This window comes from Micropterus salmoides, unplaced genomic scaffold (genome assembly GCF_014851395.1).
Source record: "Micropterus salmoides isolate LMB-PRFRI ecotype aquatic unplaced genomic scaffold, ASM1485139v1 Ms_hic_scaffold_7, whole genome shotgun sequence".
Taxonomy (NCBI): Eukaryota; Metazoa; Chordata; class Actinopteri; order Centrarchiformes; family Centrarchidae; genus Micropterus; species Micropterus salmoides.
The window spans coordinates 31006432-31028596 of record NW_024044459.1 but is presented as its reverse complement, the minus strand read 5'-3'; the positions used below and the strand labels follow the sequence as shown (position 1 = coordinate 31028596).

The window sequence follows — 22165 nt, the reverse complement described above, 5'->3', positions numbered from 1 at the left end:
ATTCTGAACAAATGTATACAGGTTTAATAATAACACAATAACATACAGTCTTCTTGGACTTTTATAGCACACATAAAACTATTAATATCTGATATTAATGGGATATTAATTACAAGTCACCAAATGTCACTGTGTTTTCTGAGTAAATGTTCTTCGTCTTCTTTGAGTATTGAAGACCACATTTACTTGGCACTTTTGGGGATCCTTGATTTTCTATTAGAGAAGCCCAGATACTTTGGCATTGATTCAGATGTAGCAGGTTTTTTAGGTAACATTCATTCTATTAATTCTACTCCATCACAGTATAACAAAATAGGTTTCCAGATTATTAATGCTGTGAGTGCTGTTTAAGGTATCCTCAACATTTGTTGTGTTACAGTTTCACAATGATGAAGACAGTTGGAGTACAATTAAATACAAAATAGGGGGAAGGCTCTACAGAATGATTTTTTCACTCCACTATCATGTTTTTCCCAAATGATGTATAGAAACAATCTCCCTGGATGAGTAAGCCCCAGGACCACCCTATATTTGGCTAAGCCCCGAATGTTTACAACGTCTGTCTCTGCCCCTGATCCTTCCTCATCTGTCTTTTCACAAAACATGTCCGGAAAAGGATCAGGAGCATTTGGTCCGCTGCCTACTTTTTACAGACTCTCAGAGACTTATTTTCTCCCACTGGGAGATATTGTCCCCATTGTTATGAAAATAAAGTGAGCCAGGTTCAGGTGTGTGACATTTCAGAGACTTATGAAGACAGCTTTTGCTTATTTAAGAGATACAGTGCCAGCATCAGACGTGAACACTTGCAATGCCAACACCAAATCTGAAGGGTGCTTCCTGTCTGGGGATATTTATCATTCCTAAACATAGATTAACCAAGTGTCCAAATAAGGTTATTGTTCACCCCTCCATACATGTGTGACGATTATATTGATTATTGGTTCAAATCAAGACACTTTGTTTACTTAAGTTAACCTAAAGTCATGTTGTGTGTCATTCAAGCCACATGCAAAACTTTCTACATAGAGCCAGTCAGTCTGTCTGTAATGAAACAAAATAAAGATAATCTCGACCTTGGCTTTCCTAACAAATGGATAATAGTGCATCATTATCAAGGCAGCTGCGTCAGACAGTTGACCAAGCAGGCAGAGAGGAGAGATAGAGTCTGACCTAGAAATTTGGAGAGTCCCTGGCTGTCATTTGGTATACTTTAGCTCAGCAATTGACCCTGACGTGACCTGGGGAAACCTGTGTCATTGTAGCCCAAAAATTCCTTCACATCCACCAACAGTGAAATTAAATATCCACATGTTAGTTCTTCAGTCAATGCATTGACCAGACACACTGCGCTGCACAACGGCTGCCCATTGCTCACATTGAGGAATGGGTTAAATGCAGAGGATAAATATCGCAACATGTATGTGTATGTGACAATTAAAAGTACATTTACATTTACTCATACCACAGTGTTAAAGTGGTGCTCATCTTCTACGATGTCATGTGTGCTTCAAGCTTTGATAGTCTTCACAAAGGTATTTTAAGTTGTGTCAATGGTTTTTGTACAAGTTAAGGCGGGATATCAGGTTTGGTGAAAATTCTTTCACCTACTCCTTAAACTACTCATTTAAAAAACACAAATCTCATTTCTCAAAATCTGATTGAAGTGACCTACCATCTTGACCTACGCATTATAATCATTTTGCAGTTTGTGGTGCCTAAAAACTCCACAGCCTAACTTTGTTCCATGTCTTTCAATGGTACTCAGAAGTGCAACGTTTCTGCAGGGGTGCCCATCATCTTTGTTGGGTAAAAAGTAGAACTACGAGAAGACAAACTCCTGATCAAGAAGCTCATTTGGGTCAGAATGCTGTCACATATAGGCCTATTCAGGTATGAAGCTGAATGAACTACCTATGTATACTTGACAAGCAATACCGACTATTAGTGTGTAATCATTTTAGACAGATAGAAAGATAGATAGATAGAATTTATGATTCACAACTCATTCATGGGAATCAAACTCTGACAGGGAGAAGCAGCCAGAAGGAAAACCAATACTGTGCTGTGCTTAGAGTGCACAGCCAAGTATGGGGAAAATGTGGATGACTTACTCAGAGAAGCAGCTAAACAAGCCCTGACAGCAACAAGAGCCTCAGGGAAATCTTCTGACATAGTTTAAAAAACATTTTGTGTAAGATAATAGTGTGTCCTTTTTTAATTCATGCAAAGGTTATAAAACACACAAATAAATAATTTATATAAAACTCTCAAAATCATCGCAGATGTGTTTTATTTATCTATTTAACAACAAAAAACAAAAAATAATTAGTCCTGGTGACTCAACAGGTTAAAAAGCTGCAGCTTCAAGAGCTGCTAAAACCACACACAAGCAAAACTTACAATATCGTATTTACTGAACATTCACTTTAAAACTCTGCATTGACACAAGCAGTGGATCGTCTCTATGTACAGTAACAAACACTGGGTTAAATAAATAAAGAACTGAAGAGACATGCCTTTGTTTGCATTAATCTGTTTCCAAAGAAGGCACAAGTGGCAAGTGTCCCAGAGTGTGTGTAAAGGCCCCTGAATTAACCTGTCTTTATTTCATTCCTTGTAAAAACACACTTAAACAAACACCCTCAACAGTTCTTTGGAGAAGCATAATGACCATTTTACTACAGTCTTCTGGCTCCTTGTGTCTCAGACATATTATCATCTCATCTGGACAATCTGAATGGAAATATTGGGAGCTTGTGTCCTATAATGCAGACAACACTGATATTGCAATAGTGACCACAGCATTACCTTGATATAAATACAATATGTTACAGTATTCAGCTATATAATTCAAAATCAAATGATAAAAATGCAAATTTCATCACCATTCATAAAATGTAGATATTCTCAGATCTTTCAAATATCATGTTGTGATTAATTAACCATATTTACAAGACTATTATGGGATATGGTATACTGATATGAACATTTTGTCATGAAACCAGAAAATAACTCTGCACGTTCCCTAATTTGAGCTCAGACCGAGTTGTTACAGTGAAGACAAAACTAAAGAAAATGGTCACACCCAAGAAAAACTATTCAACAATGGGCTATAGGCCAAACAAACAAGTCCCATAATTCCACAACCTAACAATGTGTGAACAAGCTTGTGCAAAACATACAAACCCAAACGCCACATTTCCAATATGCGCATGCTTTGTAATAATACATTCAACAGCAATGTGACATTGAGCAAGCTCCAAAAAGCTGCCTCTAATATCTCATTTTGATTCTCCCTTACAATAACAAATATATGCACTGCAATACACACTTTGGTTCAAAGCACTCCCTGACTAGCATTTATTTATTTTGCCTCAGGCTCTCCATGAATACTGTTGTTAACATTGAAATATACTGGTTGTTTTGTTTATGATCTAAACAAATCTTAATTTTCCTATGCTCCATTATATTTGGAGCTCCTCAAAAAATAGGATAATGCAAACAGGCAAAATGTAAATTGTTCAGAAAACTGAAAATCTAACGACAGCAGCAAACATTTTACACAACTTAAAACAATTGGTAACTGAAATTATAAGCACCAAAGCCTTTTAAAAGGATGCAATCCATAATTTTGGTTTTAAGGCATGCAGACAGTGATACTTCAGACAGACAATTCACACCTTGCATATAAACATCTGTACTGATGTTAAAGGCTTGGTAATGCTCCCTACAAAGTCTGATTTAAAGCATGAAAAAACATTTTGGCCTTCTTGAGTCATTTTCAAACAAGAAAGTGCACCTACATGTTGAGACAATAAACAATACATGTGTGAAGACCTTAAGTGGCTTTATCCCTAAACTACGCAACATCACAATATATGATATGTCAATAATATAAAAGCCACTGAAATCTTAGTGCCTCAGAGCAAAATATTTACCTTCAACTTAAAAGGTAAAACTATTTTTTTCTAATATATAATGTGTAGAAGCTTATGCACATGCATTATCCAAAAGTGGACTGTCAAAACCAGCATCCCTCGCCAGATGAAGCTTACAATTAAGAAAAAGAAAAAAAAAGCATCTGAGCACAGTTCATAAACATATTAAATAAAGCTTTTACAAAAGATTTCAGAACTGAAGCACCGTTGAATGGCCACTGCTGCTGTGTGCTAACTAGCTATAATCAAGGGTAATGGACACCGGCCTTCAGGTCGTCATTCTCGGCCCTGTGGTCCAGCTGGTTCTGGAGCCGAATGACCTGCTCCAGCTCTCGTTTCTGTCGGTCCGTTTTGTGACTGACGAGTGTGCGGTAGAAGTGGACAGCAAACACGATAAAAACGAGTCCGAACGGCACCATGATGCAGGTGGAAGCGATGGCTGCGGCCTCACCGGAACTTATGGTACCGTTGTTTTCTGCGGTGGCGCTTCTGAGGGGTAAGAACTTCACCCAGCACAGGAGCATCACCTCGGTCAGGAAGAGGAGGGTGCCGATGACTGTGGAGAAAGCCCAGGCCAGTTCTATGTGGCGGTGCATACGCTCATGGGGAGACTCGTTGACAGAGTTGAGGTTGTGAACATTGCTGACAGCCTCAAGATTAGGGAGGATGCAGGTGCTGACCATGAGGGCAAAGAGGTGTACCGCAACCAGGACTGTGGTACAGGCACTGAAGGCTATCAGCAGCCCTGGAGGATACTTGTAATCCCGCTCCAGCTGTACTTCCACCATGGCAACCTAGGCAAATCACACAAGAAAAATTTCAATATCTACAACATATAGCAGATTTATGGGTACAGGAAGTGTCTGCATTAATCTTAATATGAAAATTGGGCAAATTTTATTGTGATCGCTTTATATTCTTTCAGAGCTGTGATTTTTGCATCCTGTGCTCTGTAGATGGTTCTTTGTGTTTGTCAAATAACAAGGAGGCTATTGAATCAAAATTGGAGTTAGGCTGATGTCGGTCTTTACAAATGTAGTAAACTGGCGCTGAAAATTTACTTTTCTCCTCCCTATCATTGAACATACATAAACGCAAGCATAATATCTTACCAGAAACTCTTTTAAACTGCATCAGTAAGTAACACAATAGACTTGGCTGTTATATTTATATTACCAAACGTGTTTGTATATAACATAATAAACAACGACACCCCTGATCACTGCTTGCTTTGTAGCTGTTGATGTCTCCACTGCACAGCAAAGAGAGCTATATACATCAATCTAATCAAATGTAACAATGAAAAACCTGTAAGATGTGGTTCCTTCTGCTAAATCTTACCAAACGGCAGCCGGTGGTGAAAAGTTAAAATTTAGGTGTTGTTAAAAAAAGATTGGAGGGACCCTGCAACCTTCAAAAATAATATACCAAAAACTATTTTTTTAGACTTGCTTTTGTTTAGCTTTGGTGATGTAAATGTTATGTATTTAGCTTGATGTCTGCATTTCATGTCTGTTGCTCTGCCTTTCATTTGCTCTTTGTCTATTATTGTGAAAACACTCTGTGACACCTGCTCTTGAAAGGTGTTATATAAATTAACATATTACTTACTTACTAACTAATAAGAGCAGGGCAGCTGCATTACCGTAACTGCATTGCCATAGAGATTTGAGCATCAATTGTGCATTGATGTGGAAATAAGTGAATCCCAAATAAGTGAATGGTGAGACAAAAGAATAGGTCACAAAATCCATATCTGATTAATCAAAATTATTAGCATATCCATTATTAATATGATTATATCTGGAGTCTTTTCACAAATGGAGCGAGGAGCCTTAGCATTTACATTGTTATATAACATTTTTGAATACTTTGCATGTTGTATGCTCATTATTAGCATGTATAGTTTCATAAATATCTTACTTCTGACTATTGTAATTCTGTGGATTTTGGACATCTGTTTATTACTATTTTTATACTTGCACCTTTTTGATATTTTATGTTTCCTAAACTTTGTAGGCTACTGCAACCGCTGCACAACAATTTCTCTGTTATCTTAATAGTATCTTAATATTGGCAGTATTTTGCATTTCAGAAATAAATATGGCTGCGTATCAACTTTTTGTATGCAAATACATGAAATGTGCGTTGAGGAAATAAAGTAAAAATGGTGTGGATGCTTCAGCAGTGCTGCTCTGCAGTCTAATTTTTATGGCGCAAGACAAACGCGGATTTGAGGGTGTGTAAGCAACAAGCCCTCCGAAGTTTAAGCAAACTGTTTTCTTGTTCCGTTATTGCACCGTGAGGTACATCTCGTGCAAAACCACACATCACTGAACGATGTCTTGACCTTTTTGTTTAGAAGTCCTAACGTAAACAGGCCGTTAATCATTAACGTTACACTATAACGTTAAATGAGAGTGCACGGGAACCGTCATCAGGCCCGCCAAGTGTCATGATCTCCACAGCCCTGAAGACAATCATCTGCGTCACTAAAGTATCTGCGGTTCGTGCCGATGGCCTAAGTTGAGTTTGCATTTATGCAGTGTTTAAAGATTGTGACAACTGTAACAGGAACAAGTGAAGACAACTTACCATCGCGAATCCCGACAACAGAGCTGAAGTGCGACTCGTGGCTTTTAACTTGGCTCGACTCAAGTACAGTTTTCTCCATGACAGAGCCTGCATGGAGTGCTCGTTTAAACTCATTCCTATAGTTTTCTCCCTCTCAAAGTTACCAGTTACTTTTTGTATAAATATATAGTTATTACCCGGATGGATTTACAGGATGGTAACGTTAGTCGTTGACGTATATAACGCGCATGCAGGAAATGTGGTTCCAATGAGGTACGACATCTAATAAACACTGTACTTACAGGACGTTTTAAAACTATGTCAAAACTTTCCTACAACAGCTGACTATCTATCAAGAGTCTCCCAGGAAGCGTGTACCCACAATCCAATGCTCTTCTCTGGCAGCTGCAACTAGTTCGCCTCCTTGCGCCAGAAACTCGTCATGACGATGATTTTTTTATTTTACGGATATGTAGTCTCTTCGGCAAAGGCTACACCCAACACTTTTATGCAATGTTTAGTGACTTGTCCACACTTGGCCTCTCTGTCAGCAGTTTTGAATGTTGAAATTTGTCTCAGATCAAAAGTCTGAGCAATTCAGCAAAAAAATATGCACTAATCAAACTAAAGTCTTTTATTTTAAAGAGCTATTAAAGTTTCTTACAAGCACTACCATCCAGAAAGAAAGGTTACAAAATAGCATACATTTATTTATACCACTATGTTAACATCAGCAATTATTTGTATTGCTAAAGTATAGCCTAGCCTAATTACTCATTCATATTAACTGGCTCCACACTACAGTAGATTCATTTAGCAAGGTAAATGCAAACTGGCAGTCACCCACACCTACACATAAAATGAAATGAAAGTTAAAAATACAGTAAAGCTAGTCTCTCATGTGGTGCTGCTGCAGCACAGGATAAACTTTGAATTATCTGCACTGTCCAGACCACAGAAATCACAAATGGGGAGAGAGAATTTCATTTGTGTGTTTTGTGTGCAAACAGATGCATGTGTGTGTGCTTCCAGTTACCCTATAGCGAAATTCTGCTCATTGCAAGTTCAGATACACATACGAGAAGTACATTGTTTATAGAAAGAACAGAAAGTGAAGAAGATGAAAGTAGATGTGTACAATTTGAGCCACAACAAAGGAAGATAAAAGTTTCTTATTGTCTGAGGTACACATTTGTACCAATTCATTTATAAATAAGGTACAGTACCTGGGTGGTGCATCACAGAGAGTTGCGTTCAATCCCTGACTGCGATGCTTTTGGCTTGGTTTGAAGCTAGGGAGGGATTACATCATTTTAGTATGTCTGTCCATAGCAGTAAGGCACTTGACAGCCCTCAGACAGTGACCTGGCCACTGTGTGAGATCATACCTTCATCACCATTAGCAGCGTCAGTAAAGATATACTGAACAAAATTATAAACGCAACACTTTAGTTTTTGCCCCCATTCATCATGAGCTGAACTGAAAGATCTAAGACTTTTTCTATGCACACAAAAGGCCTATTTCTCTCAAATATTGTTCACACATCTGCCAAAATCTGTGTTAGTGAGTACTTCCCCTTTGCCGAGATAATCCATCCACTTCACAGGTGTGGCATATCAAGATGCTGATCAGACAGCATGGGTATTGCACAGGTGAGCCTTAGACTGGCCACAATAAAAGGATAAATTGAACAACAGCCTGTTTTAATTGAATTAATGTACATTTTAAAGATACTTTATGAGCTATTGCATGCTCTCAATGCTGGATCTGTTAGTGTTGTTCTCTAAGGTTGTAGTGATAAAAACTGTTCCTGTTTAGTAAACAGCCTTTAACACCACAACTACCACATGCCACCAGAGCAGGGGCGTCCCTCTCTAACTTCAAAAAGCTCTTGAAAACTCATCTCTTCCGAGAACACTTCCTCTAATGACACCTCAAACCCCTAACCTCTAACATGCACTTCCTTTGCTCTTCTTCTTCTTTCTCCTTACAATTCTCTTGTAGCCTATTTATTTCACTATTCGTTAACTCTTACTTCTTTCACTAGGTATTTATACAAGCTAATAGTTCTTACTAGTATTTATTGCTGCTCTTACTAGAATCTATTTTAATTTGTAGATCTCTTAATTTATTGATGCTTGTTTGTTGATTGTCAAATGTAAGTCACTTTGGATAAAGACATCTAAATGTAAATGGAGAAAGTGGACTATATTCAAAGGTGGTCCCTGCTTTGGTCCATGGCCTTGCAGCCAAATAAGAATTTTATTCCACTCAAGATTGCAAAAACACATTTGAAAAAGTATCCATCACCAGATCATAGCTGAAAAGTAATTTATTCGCAGTTGTTGATTAGTTGTCAGTGAAAGCCTGAATTTGAGCATGTTAAAATCTGATCTTATATCAACCAAACTGTAGATTACATAAAATATATGTATATAAAATAATGATAAGGCTATGGCTAATAATAAAAAAAAATCAGCATATTAAGATAGAAAATCAGTTTTCATATTAGGTATATGAATTCCTGAAATACATATTTTAAATTCTGCTTCACTTTTAGCTCAGCTTTAGTCGTCCTGATATTACCACTGGATGACGCCAAAGTAAGACAGTTTCAAAACGAAACACAGTGGAAATATATGATTCATTATTATATAATCCTCATATCATCACACAGTCCAATCCTGAGTAAGCCAATGACACATTTCTTGTTGTGTTGGCTCTGTACGCTCTGTTCCCAAGATCAAAATGAAGTCATACGTAAATTTGATTAATCAGCACTCAAACAGTGTGGGAATCAATTGTCAGCATTTAATACATAACTAATTTCCCCCATTTTCAGGGGAACGAAATGTATTGGACAGTTAATATCTGGTTTCAACTCTCATACATTCAATTATGAGGTATGTGACTCACATATATCATGACACCTGAAATATTATTAATACCTGTAGGTCTACTTCAGCTGCCATTAAGCTACAACATGTAGAAAATATGAATAACAATTACAGATAATGTTAAGTCAGCCAACTCAAAGGCGTGTAAGCCCAATGGTAACCTCTCTTGAGGATTAAGACGTTAAATAAATCAAATTAACCTTTGAAGAATTTGACTGACTCAAGGATACCACATAAACAAGCAAAAGTGAAAACGGACGTGTGTAGGAGTGAACTTTCTTGTGTTAGCTGCTCGTCTTCTTTTCCTGTTAGCATCGATGCTGCATTCATATAGCACGTTAATAACAGTTGCAATGTTTGGCAAGGCTCCTGTGACGCTATGCAGCGCCAGGAGTTTTATATTTAATTAAAATGTTTGACCCTACTTTACTGTTTCGCATACTCTTTTATATTAAGAACACTTGTATAATCATTGATTTTACGTGTTTTCGGTCGAGTGTTTTTTTTTTAATTATCTTTGCCTGAATGCTACACTGGTGCATTAAGTAAGTACGAAGTTGGTGTTTCCCACGGTTCATGAACACAGCACAATGAACATAGCCAGAAGCTGCCTGTGCTGGTGTGATGTGAAGGAGGGAGGGAAGTAGCTGAGCTGGAGGCTCGTTCAGCCATGTTAGTTTTCTCTTGCGGTTCACGAACGATGAGAGAGAGGAGCTATGGCCTTGTCATTGAGCGGAGACGATGATGAATATGATTCAGAGTCAGAGCAGGTGAGAGCTCCTACATTTTATTATGTGACTTTTCCTTTTCTTTGTCAAGGTGTGCTGTGTTAAAAAGGGCGGAAGGGTGTTTTTCTTCAGTTGCTTCAGGTTAACGTGAGGTTTACACCCGCTCCTCTTATCCGTAACGTTATCTAACGTAACGTTAAGCTAGTCGAGTTGTAAGGAGAAATGTGTCATTTAAACCATCGTCCTCGGTTAACCAGGTTAAAGAGACATAACAAGCTAAATGTCCCGTACGATGACTTAAATAGTCTCGGGGCTGTTTACCCTGGCCGTCCACACACACACCGTGCTCTCCACCTTGGACACCATCTATCACGTTAGCCACAACTGACCCATTTTGTACGGACCAGCTCTTAATACAGAGCAGTTCATCCAGTAGTGTTGACGTTACATATTCGTAACTGTGACCAGAACCATTAGCTGGAAGATGACCCAACTTCCTACTGTTAAAAAGCTGTGATTTGCACATGTAACTACACGAACCTCCCACAAGTATGCCCTCATATAAAAATGCTTTTCCTGTCATTAATCTCCCCGCTACTTCCTGGACTTGCCCCACCACTCTGTTGCTTTAAGAAGACTTTTTAAGTAGGCATAATGTTGTTAGGCAGGGACTGAGGAGGGGGATGGGGAGAGGGAACAATGAAGCTGCTCTGCTTCTGTTGCTTAGTCTTCCAATGGTTCCCAAACTGGGGTCCAGTGACCCATAAAAAAAACCCCGGAAATATTACGGTCACCTCGATTTAAAAACAGAGTTATGTCCGTTTGTTTTGCTGCAGGAGGAAGAAATTACATCACTGGTTACTCTCAATATATTGTCCTGTGAGGTTCCTTAGGACACAGTTTTGATTTGTAGCATGAAGTGCATCTATGGTATGCTTTCTGACAGGGCTCATGAGATATTGCACAAGTCTCCATTAGACTCTTGGCCTGTACAACTCAGGAGACATATGATATGTGCTGACAAGAGTCAGCTCCTTGTGCTTACACAATATTTGTACCTACAACACTGACATGGCAGTTTATCAGATAGGGAATTTTGACCTGTTTTGTTGTGGTTTTGTGATCAAGACAATAACACACTCTTGTGTTTATGTTGAGGACCACTGTACATGAGCAGCAAATGACGAGGCTTGTGACTTCCTCCTGCTGAAATCCACGCTGTAGCTGAGTCAGAAGACTGCGAATATAGGCCATGTTTTTGTTCACAGGCCTCAGCAACCAATCCCAAATTCCTGACACATTACTGCACAGAGTTACAGTAAAGGCGGGTCAGCTGATAGTTGCTTTCGCGACCATGCTGTGCAAAGTGGCGGAGGCTGCTCTGATTTGTTTGTTTGTAGCCACAATTTTGTGCTTTTTTTTTTTGTGAAGTAGGTAGAGGTCAAAGATGTTAAGGGAGTGAAAGAAACTTTGCATGGACACTTTTAATTCAAATTACTTTGAGCAGAGCCTCTGCAAACCTGACATGAGATATAATATTAAAAAAGCAGTTGTGTCAGACAAGGTTAGGGTAATAATAAGGCAGCTGAACTAAATAAATAAAAAAAACTGTGTGATGTTGACAGTCACAGCCACCCTTGCAGCAGCAGAAGCATCAGCCCATTCTTTGATGTTTCCCTCCCACATTTCCACGGCAGTCAGATTATGGAAAGCTGTCAGATGGATTATTCCTTATCTCGACTAAATTCTTCCCCTGTAACAGCAGGCAAAACACAAGGTATTGTGCAGGGAAAACATACAATTTAAAAGAAAACATATCTATCTAAAATCCTCCTGAGGGGAAAATTTCAATCAGGACAGACAACATTGTTGGTTCTTTGTCACAGTCGAGAGATTCAGGACTGGTTTCTCCTCTCTGCCTGGGTAATATCATTTAGAAAGCATCAGTCTTGATTGTCATTATCGTGGAATGTCCATCAAGTTTTACCTGTGGGACCTGTCCATAGCACCCCAGCGTTGTTATCTAGAAATAAAATGCGCTTAAATGCTATGTTGCACTAGTTATCAGTAAGAGAATAAGAATAAACGACACCATGAGAAAAGCGCTCGCAGCCTCACAGTAAATCATAACCTCCTCCTGTGAGCTTATTTTTATCCATCTCTTGCAAACAGTTGCCACCAGCAAGGCAAAAACGAGTTTCCAAGGGAACCTCTCCTGCAAGAACAGGAATCACTGTAATGGTCTATGATTTGTCTGATGTTTATTTTTTTATTTTTTTTTATAGTGGTTTACAGTCCTGCCATGGCAACAGGGAAGAGACTAAAAATAAATGTGAAAAATTCACAAACGTGAATTCTAGGATCATAGATTCAAACTGAGTGTGTGTGAGAGAGAGAGTCTTTTCCCACACAAACGTGAAAGATGACTTTTAATCACCTCGTTACCTTCTATTTCATTTACTCCTGTGAGTCACGCGGAGAGCATGCAATTCAGATGGAAGGTCAGAGTTGTGGGGCAGGTTATCGCTTTGTTATGTAAAGGCGTGGTTTGAAGATGATACCGTTTCAGATTCTCAATTGTAGAGCTGAAACTATCAGTCAATTTATTGAGTAGGCTATCAGCAGAACAGCCAGCTATTGTGATAATCGATTCATCATTTAAGCATTTGCTGGCTTCAGCTTCCCCGAACGTTAAGATTTGGTGTTATTCACTTATTTAACAGTGTAAGTGTTTTGACGGTTTGATTTAAAAAAAACTATTTCAAGGTGTCCTGTGGGCTCTAGGAAATTATGATGGGTTATGATTTCCACATTTTTCTGACATTTTAATATCATGAAGAAAGTAATCTAACTTGTCCATCGCATCATTTAGACCAAAGCTTCTGCTGAATGTATAATTGAAAATGGTGCACACCAATAGATAATGTTGGGAGTCCTACACATGTCATTTCTTTCAATTAAATGCCAGCCAATGTTCAATAGTTAAACTGTTATTATACTGTAACAGTAATCTTGGTACAGCTGTCTTAAAACAATTCTTTATTATTGCCTGTTTTCATTTGTTAAAACAAGGTGTAAACAATTTATTTAAATCAATTTAAATGTAACAAAAAAACCTTTTAGATCTTTTGAGCCTTTCTTTATTTCAGTGATCATAACAAAGAAATGCACTGAAGTAGACATTTTAAATTGGCTATTAACTGTCAAAAAGCAGCATGAATTGGCTGTTATGACTAAAATGAACAAATGAATCATTTATATATCATATTGATGCAACATAACAGGAATAATTTTGATATCCTACTGATGCTCAACTTCAGAAGCTTAATCTGGATGAGCTGCCTAATATACAAGATGTTCCACCCATTATCTTGCTTAAAAACCCTCGTCACAGTGACTCACGCATTTGTCGTTTCTTGGTATAAACGTTTCACCCTCAACTGACCACTCCATCTAAACCCTGCTTGTCTTCCAGCAACGGGCAGCCAACCGGCCGAAGCCCAAGATGGGGACGTCGTCGGCCGTTAAGCTGCCGTCCAACCGTAGCTCATCCGGAGCCAGACGGAGGAGGACACGCTGCCGAAAGTGCGAGGCGTGCCTCCGGACCGAGTGTGGAGAGTGTCACTTCTGCAAGGACATGAAGAAGTTTGGAGGGCCGGGGCGCATGAAGCAGTCCTGCATTATGAGACAGTGCATTGCGGTAAGTTTTACACATTCACACACACATTTTCTTTTCATTATATAGGTTGCTACAAGAGCTGTGTATCAAAGAAATACAGAGGTGTATTGTCACAGGTTCTCTTCTGAGACAGAAAACATAAGTCAGCAGGCTATAAAATGGTTTGTTAAGTTAAATGTATTTATTCCTGCACGTACCTGATAGTTTGTTCTCAATCCATGCAGCCGGTTCTGCCCCACACGGCGGTGTGTGTGGTGTGTAAAGAGGCAGGGAAAGAGGACACGCTGGAAGAAGAAGAGGACAAGTTCAACTTCATGCTGATGGAGTGCTCTATCTGCAACGAGATCGTCCATCCCAAATGTCTCAAGGTACAGAGAGCCAGCATGGGAACAGCTCCACCTCAGTCCAGTCATTCACTCGCTGACTCGTTGCTTAAAGTAGTGTGACAGGATACCCAAGATATCGTAACATGATGTGAGGGATTCAGACGGTTGGACTGTAGTCACTGAAGGTGACTGGATGTGGAATAGGTGTTGTTTACATAATGCTGAACACACTCGTGAAGTGTGACATCATCATGTTTGAAGATTTGACTTCCCACCACGATGATCAAGAAAACAAGCGATTGGGAATAAGAACATTTACTGAATGACCAATATCGAACAAATAACAAACATGTTTTAAAACCTGTTAAAACCCATGGCGTCGCCTGATTAAGCTACTTCTAAGCTGCTTAGATTCCGCAAACAAATATATAAATGTTTAAACTGTTGTCAATATGAACATGCTACACATTGTTACATTGGTTCGATTCTCCACAATTCAGTTTTTAAGTTTATTTTACAGAAACCCTGAGCACCAAAGTATAATTCATTCAGATTTACCGGCATGGTAAACAAGAGACGAGTGGTGACTCCCCTACCTTTTAAAAAAAATATGTATCCATTCCCCAATTAGATAAGTTTCTTTAGTTCTTGAGAATCTACAGATCAAGAGACTGAAAATGTTTTTTCATAAAAATGAATCCAAGTTGTGAATATTGTCATGTGAAGTCCATTGCTCACTGTCATGTTCTTCAAACAAAGACCGCCCTTTTACTGACACAAACAGCATTTCCCATCTTTGCTGAGCAAGAGTTTGGTGTTAAAGGAATTAAAGGCCTGTCCCGTAGAGACACCTGAACAGATATAGGCAGGTTGAGTTCAGTGATTGAAGCAAATAATAGCCCTGCTATTTGTTTTCCAGTAAATACAGACATTATGTGTGTCTCTTTTGCATTCCAAGCCCGTCAAATGAAAAAACTTGAAAATAAGCAAAATGAAGAAGCAGTTAGGTTTAAAAGGCAGAGAGGGATGATGTAAATGGAGGACAGAGTGACACAGAGCGACTGTGTTTCTCAGCTCCGGTGTTACAGTAAATGCACAGACAGACGGACAGAGACTCCCTCCTTCTTATCTTAAAGGTCACACAATATTAGCATATTTGATATGTTATTAATCTCAATATTTTCATCTGCTGGACTACACGTGAGACCGGCACAAAGCTGGCATATGCACATTAACATAAACCCTGTCTGCCTGTAACTGAATCAGGTCTATGCCAACACAGTTTTGGTCTAACTAGTTTTTCAGACAAGCACTGTCCAGTTGTTTTGTAGCACAACCATCTTATTATTCCATTTTTGTAACATACAACAATTTATACATTACAGCCGTTCAGAAGTGTATATTTAAGTTCCTCAAGTACAAGTCGTTAACTCTACTTCCCTTTTCTGCAAGAGTCTGCATGTAAACTGTGGCTGAGGTTAAACTGCACTGACCTGCCTAACAGGGACACGTCATAACAACTACTTTCACTTCCCTTGTCTTGTTGGTGTTAAAAAAACTGTCCATAGGACGTTACAGCTTTTTGATTGTGTTGAAATCCGGCTCATATTCTTGTTTTATCAGGTGAGCGACGCCTCAGGAGTGGTGAACGATGAACTCCCTAACTGCTGGGAATGTCCCAAATGCAACCATGCTGGGAAAAGTGGAAAAGTGAGTACAAATATGTGCGAGTCAAAGAATTAGGATTATGTAACAGCTTACTAGGTGGGTGTTAGAAGTATTTTCACTCTGAAAACAGTAAAACCATTACTGAGATTTTATGAATTGTGGTAATACACAAAGATAACACTCACTTTCCTAATTCAGTATTTCAGTTTGTGTTAATCAGCTTGCCACTTCCTGTTTATACATTTCTAGTTTGTGAAAGTCATTCACATGTGACTCTGTCTCAGAAGCAGGAAACCACAGAAATACACTGTGTTCTGTGTTTTGGTTACAGTGATGAGTTTATTAAACCTTAGGTACACTTGTAGCACAGTTGGTTTAGCTTGTCATGATAGGCTAAAGGTATAAAGTTGTCTCGCAATTTTTTGTCCCCTTTGGTATTGAAGCAAAAAAGGGGTCCAGGGTTCAAGTACGCGTCCAACCTCCCAGGCTCTCTGCTGAGGGAACAGAAGCCTGTGAAGGAGGAAGGGGACGTTTCTTCCGCAGCCAAGAGGAGACCAGACAGAGAGGAGACACCCAAGTACAGACCCGAGGAGTCTCTCCACAGGCAGCCACCACTGCTGTCCCCCTGCAGCCTGCCTCGGCCCAGGCCTGAGGACAAACTGAGGAAGAAGAGGAAGCTCTTTGATGATGATGAGGAAGAGGACCTCAGTGTGAGGAAGAAGGTTTGTTTCATTTATAGGGTGACTTTTTTTTTTTAGACATGATGGATGCAAGTGTTAAGGGGCATTTCCTCTTGTACCAAACCAAATGAATGTGAGTAAATCTCATACTGAGGCTTTTTGAAGACCCTTTTCTCTCTCTATCTATCTATCTCTCTCTCGCCTGTCATTCACTGGTCTTGGGCAGAGTTTTGCGTTCATGCCATGCTGCCGACAACTGCATGCAAGTCGAGGTTTCTCGCAGGTCTATTTCAAGTAGCCGGCTATGTAAAAACGATATAATATTCTTTGTGTGGTTCTGCAACGGGAATAAATTATCCGAAGTCCCGCGAGATACGGACAACTCGGCACAACACCAGTGAAGGTGGAGCTCCGTCTCTTCAGCAAGTGTTCCTCTTCTGCCACTACACACATACATGCTACGCCTACACATGCGCACTGATGACCCAGGGTTAGGGTTGCAAATTTGGATTTATTCACGCACTTTAAAAATAGTTATTGAAAGTTATATTATTTTTATGTTTGTTTCCAGCATTAAACGTTGTAATAGGCTGTATATTAGCTTATTGTCAGGAAACTGGTAGTTCTATGTAAAGTCAGATGTTGAGCACCCCCATATTGCCAAAATAGCACGATCCTCGTTTCACTGCGAAGCTTCGACTGTGAGATTGACTGTCGAATCAGACTCCGCCCATTGAAGCATTGAATCTTCGACTATTCGGGTTCAGCCCTAACTCATACCTTTCTTTTTTTTTTCTGCAGGAAAAGTCAGATGATCCGTATTTTTCCAGACTTCTGCACCAAATCAAGACAGAAGAGGATGAGGACGCATATGAGGAGGAGGATGGTGAAGGAAGGGAGCCTTACTTCCGGAGTGGTATAGAGAGGAAATGCCGTTTTGGAGACGCTGAAGATGAAGGGGATGACAAGGACTCCAGGAATGAACTTTTGAATCCCTGTATTAAAACGCCAATCGGAGACAGTGACCAGTCTCACTGCAGCTCTCCACAGGCAGGCCCCAGCAGCGAGGGCGGAAGTGAGACCCAGGACAAAGGTCCGCGTCCAAAAGCTCGCCGTAAGCGGCGTTTACCTAATAGAGAGCTGAGCCGAGAGCTGAGCAAAGCACTGAACCAGGAAATCCAGAAGACGGAGGACTGCCTGGCCAACGAGAACCGCCAACCCCTCAAGGTGGAGCCGGAGACGGAAAACGAGGAACCCAAGAGGTTGTTCCGCAACAGCAGTGAACTTGGGGATCAGAGGCCCCACCTCAAGACCAAAGAGATGAACGGGACCCCCTGGGAGCTGCGCCATTTCTACCCGAGTCAGATCACTCCACTGGGCTTCAACAGGAGCACCCCAACCAACCGGCCGGTGCCCCCACACTCCCCACCCAAGTGTGTCCAAATGGAGCGGCATGTCATTCGCCCCCCTCCAATAAGCCCGCCTCCTGACAGGCTGCCACTAAAAGATGGTAAAACACACGTCATACAGCGCGAGGTGTGGATGAAGATCTTTGGCTATCTCACACATCAGGAGCTGTGTGTCTGCATGAGAGTTTGCAAGACATGGAACAGATGGTAGGTGCACAGCGCACACTTGTTTACACTTTTATGTTCAACATAAAAAAATTAAAAAATCATTGCTGCACAGAATGTACAAATGTTTCATTTTTAAGTGTGAATGCGCACTTAGAGCTTGTTTATTTTTTTTTCATTTTTTTTTTTCCAAAGCTCTGCTTTGACAGTGGAACATGAAGAGAATAACACACAACATAAATCTTTTTTTTCTGATGTCTAGGTGTTGTGATAAGAGACTCTGGACAAAGATCGATCTGAACCGCTGCACCTCCATCACCCCACTCATGCTAAGTGGGATTATCCGCCGACAGCCAGTTTCCCTGGACCTCAGTTGGACCAACATTTCCAAGAAACAATTAAGCTGGCTTATTAATAGATTGCCAGGTACTTAATGAGAAAATCCCTCTTTGTTTTGTTTTCACTTGTTCTGCATCAGTATTTTAAAGTGCGGCTGTGTCTTTCAGGCCTGCGAGTGTTAAAGTTATCTGGGTGTTCCTGGGCTGCTGTTTCTGCACTCTGCACCTCCAGCTGCCCGCTGCTGCGCACCTTAGATGTCCAGTGGGTGGAGGGGCTCAAAGACGCACAGATGAGGGACCTCCTCTCACCACCCACAGACAACAGACCAGGTAACTCAGCGGATCATCAAAGCACAAACACTGAAATCTGTGAATGCATTGTGGTGCCTACTGTTGACAAAATACAGAAAGTGACCGGTGATGTTCTTTATGTGACCATGTGACAGGTCAACTGGACAACCGCTGCAAGTTGAGGAACGTGCAGGACCTGCGGCTGGCGGGGCTGGACATCACTGACACGTCTTTACGTCTCATCAGCCGGCAGATGCCTCTGCTGTCCAATCTGGACCTGAGCTACTGCAACCATATCAACGACCAGTCAGTCAACCTGCTGACAGCAGCAGGAACCACGACCAGAGACTCCCTCACAGAAATTAACCTGTCAGGTAAGAACTGGGACATGAGCAACAGCTCATAGGAATACACAATTGAGTTTTAAAGGGGGCTGATGTATAGGTGCTATACAATAGCAAGTTAGATGCTTCAACTGGGAGGCCCCACTAGACAGATTCTGAGGGGACCCAGATTTATATATTTTTTTGTCAGGGAACCAAGTATGTTAGGTTATTTTTAAATGCCTTCATACATTTTTAGCATAGGGCAGCATTAGCTCAGTCTGTTGGGACTTGGTTTGACAACTAGAAGGTTGCCAGTCCACCACGGACCATTGCTAAAGGCGCCCCTGAGCAAGGCCCTGAACACTTAACTTGGCCCCGAGTGCTGCACAATGGCTGCCCACTGCTACTAATTAGTGTGGGTTAAATGCTGAGAAACATTTTCCCCTCAGGGATCAATAAAGTAAAAGAAGAAAAAGACCAGACCAGGAAGTGTGCATTTAATCCTCAGTAATCCATAAAGTCTGCAACAGAAAATGAGTTAAAGGCATGACAGAATAAAGAGTCAAATAGGTATGAATATAAACTAAACTTTACAAAAACATCACTACATGTTCCTCAATGTCTGACATAAAAAGAAAGGACCACGCAAAACAGGCCTTTTCAGACATTTTGACTAGTAGTAAAATCACAGGTGTTACTAATAACATTAACAATGGCTTTGTGCTACCCAGTCACTCAGTAATACATCACAGGTGACAATGAGTCAGCATGCCAGGTTACCAGGGCCCTTAAACCAAAGCAGATACTTATAATTGAATCCCGCCATCCTACTGTGAGATGTCAAAATGCATTCCACTCAAAAGGCAAGCACAAGAATGGCTTTTTATGTTTCACAGGCTGTACTTGAATTGCTGCCACATGTAACTAAGTAACTATTTGGAGGCACCTGGAAAAGCAGGAAGAAGTTACAAGGCTGGGAACTCTTGATATAGACAGTGTTAAGGACAGTTATCCATCTAATCTGTGCATTCCCAAAGTGTTCATGTGGTTAAAGAGATTGTTTACATTAATGCATTGCAGGGAAGGTGTATCGCAGCTGATTTACCCCATGGAAAAGATTTGGGTGTTTGCTACATACTTTGCATTTGTCCTGCTTGCATAATCTCCATGCACTTTGGGATCTTTTTCTGAAATTATGACATTTGACAGTGAATTTGACTTGTGACTGATGATTGTTCTCTCCGTTTTCCTTTAGTTTGTAACCGGGTCACTGACCATTCCCTAAACTTCTTCAAGCGTTGTGGAAGCATTTGTCAGATCGACCTTCGCTTCTGCAAGCAAGTGTCCAAAACGGCCTGCGAAAGGTTCATCGCAGAGATGTCTGTGAGCGTACCGTTTAGACTGAAGGAGGACAAACTGCTGCAGAAGTCGAGCTAGTTTTTAACAGGACAGAAATGATTGAAAGACTCTTTCTTTTTTTTTTTGCACTTACTGGAACATTTTTTTCTTTTTAAACTGTGTCCTATGATACGTCTCCAAATCAATATCACAGTAAACAAGCTGAAGCGAGAGGTGGATTTCTGGAAGGAGATCTTAAATGGACTCTGATATGAGGAGGTGAGGAACATTCACTGGACAGATAAAGAGGAAGCAGCATGCATGTATTTGTGTTGCGATAATAATTTTATAAAGACGTGCTTGTAATTGACCGGTGTTTTTTTTTTGTTTTGTTTTTTTATTCTTTAAATATATGAAAACAGTATTTTTATACAAGCATTATTTCATGAGTTTACAGAGTCTCAGGAGCTAAATATCACAGAGAGACCATATGGCACGTGAACTGTCCCCTTCCTCAGTTTACCTTCATACAACAGTGTCTTCTATGTGCCAAAATCTGTACTTGACATTATTACTTCAGTATCAGACAAAAAAATAACATGTACAGTAATACATATTTGACTAAATGATCATAAACACTCCCCAAATATTTAGAATGTATTTCAAGGAGTAAATAAATTTTTTCTTGTTACACCCTCTACGCTTACCCTAATACTTTTATGAATTGATGAGTGTTGTGTTTGACATTTCAACATTAATTTATTGATTTTTGTTTTATTATTATTACAGTTTGTATTTATTCAGTAACTTGTCTCAGAGCTGGGTCAAAAAAATGCTTGCAAATAATTTATCAGGGTGGTGAAGCCTGTTGCAGTGGGTGGGGGTAACACCAAAAAGACAATGGCAGGAAGTTGACCGCCATTGCAAATGTGTGACTGAGCCCTTAATCTGACACTGACTTTCTACAATGCAGTCAACCCCACACATCTGGCTCTCCTTACAGGTTTAAATAGGAAACTAAGTGAATAACTCATTTGCATTTAAAAACTCCATACAGTAGGTGGTGTGTGTAATATGGGGTGTGTTGTGCTGTAATCTATCACCTCAGGTGAACGTGATCATGTTTATATTTGTAAATCCAAAAAAATAAGTGCTAATATGCATTAAAAGAAATTAATTTGTACCATCACGGAGTCTCGTCAGTTTTCATTACCTTATTGTGAAGGAAAGGAAATGTGGTTGATGTTCTTTAAAGCAGAGGTCACATAGTAGCTGCGACACCCCTTCACAGGTGATGCCCTCAGTGTGGATATGAAAGTATTTTTATAGCCATGCTAGTGAAATGGCAATATGGATTTGTCTGTCTGTCCACCTTTTCGCCCCAGACTGAAATATCTCACAAACTCAACAGACTGCTATGACATTTTGTGCAGACATTCATGATCCCCAGTGGATGAATCCTGCTGACTTTTGTGATCCCCTGACATTTCGTCAAGTGCCACTGTGAAGGTGACATTTGTGGTTTTGAGTGAACATCTATGGGATGGATTACTATTAAATTTGGTACACGCATTCACGCCTCCCTCGGGATGAAAAGAATAACTTTTGGTGATCTAGCTTCTAACATAAATGCATCATCGGGTCAACAATTCACTTTAGACAATGCCTGACAAAATCTCTGCAAAACTAGTGACGTTCCCATCAGTACATTGTGTTTAGCTCTGAATTAAAATAGTTAACATGGTTAACATCAGCATGTGAGCACACTGATGTTAGCATGTAAAGCTCCAACCAAGTACAGCCT

At 40.0% G+C, this 22165-nt stretch overlaps 2 protein-coding genes across 3 annotated transcripts; one reads left to right on the top strand and one right to left on the bottom strand.

Annotated features, from left to right (window-relative positions):
* Positions 1-2276: 2276 nt before the first annotated feature.
* On the bottom strand, positions 2277-6919 carry LOC119891958 (calcium release-activated calcium channel protein 1-like). Its single transcript, XM_038703978.1, has 2 exons — positions 6537-6919; positions 2277-4735 (listed from the first exon to the last, which is right to left on the bottom strand). Exons 1-2 carry the CDS (start codon positions 6648-6650, stop codon positions 4187-4189), a joined length of 663 nt encoding a protein of 220 aa, XP_038559906.1. The 5' UTR covers positions 6651-6919; the 3' UTR covers positions 2277-4186.
* A 3108-nt stretch (positions 6920-10027) lies between these two features.
* On the top strand, positions 10028-21550 carry kdm2ba (lysine (K)-specific demethylase 2Ba). Of its 2 annotated transcripts, none has more exons than XM_038702770.1 (10): positions 10028-10183; positions 13617-13841; positions 14045-14188; positions 15770-15856; positions 16258-16536; positions 17296-18110; positions 18331-18494; positions 18575-18736; positions 18853-19071; positions 20279-21550. In XM_038702770.1, exons 1-10 carry the CDS (start codon positions 10130-10132, stop codon positions 20458-20460), a joined length of 2331 nt encoding a protein of 776 aa, XP_038558698.1. In that variant the 5' UTR covers positions 10028-10129; the 3' UTR covers positions 20461-21550. The 2 variants fall into 2 exon arrangements, with proteins under 2 accessions (XP_038558698.1, XP_038558697.1); XM_038702769.1 differs by having other exon boundaries at positions 16249-16536.
* The last annotated feature ends 615 nt before the right edge of the window (positions 21551-22165 follow it).

Bases quoted from the DNA above. Each gene is read 5' to 3' on its own strand.
- LOC119891958 (XM_038703978.1), bottom strand. From the start codon at position 6,650: ATGAGTTTAAACGAGCACTCCATGCAGGCTCTGTCATGGAGAAAACTG. The intron at 4,736-6,536 runs GTAAGTTGTCTT...TGATTTGCCTAG, and splicing joins TGTTGTCGGGATTCGCGATG to GTTGCCATGGTGGAAGTACA.
- kdm2ba (XM_038702769.1), top strand. From the start codon at position 10,130: ATGGCCTTGTCATTGAGCGGAGACGATGATGAATATGATTCAGAGTCA. The intron at 10,184-13,616 runs GTGAGAGCTCCT...CTTGTCTTCCAG, and splicing joins ATGATTCAGAGTCAGAGCAG to CAACGGGCAGCCAACCGGCC. The intron at 14,189-15,769 runs GTACAGAGAGCC...TTGTTTTATCAG, and splicing joins TCCATCCCAAATGTCTCAAG to GTGAGCGACGCCTCAGGAGT.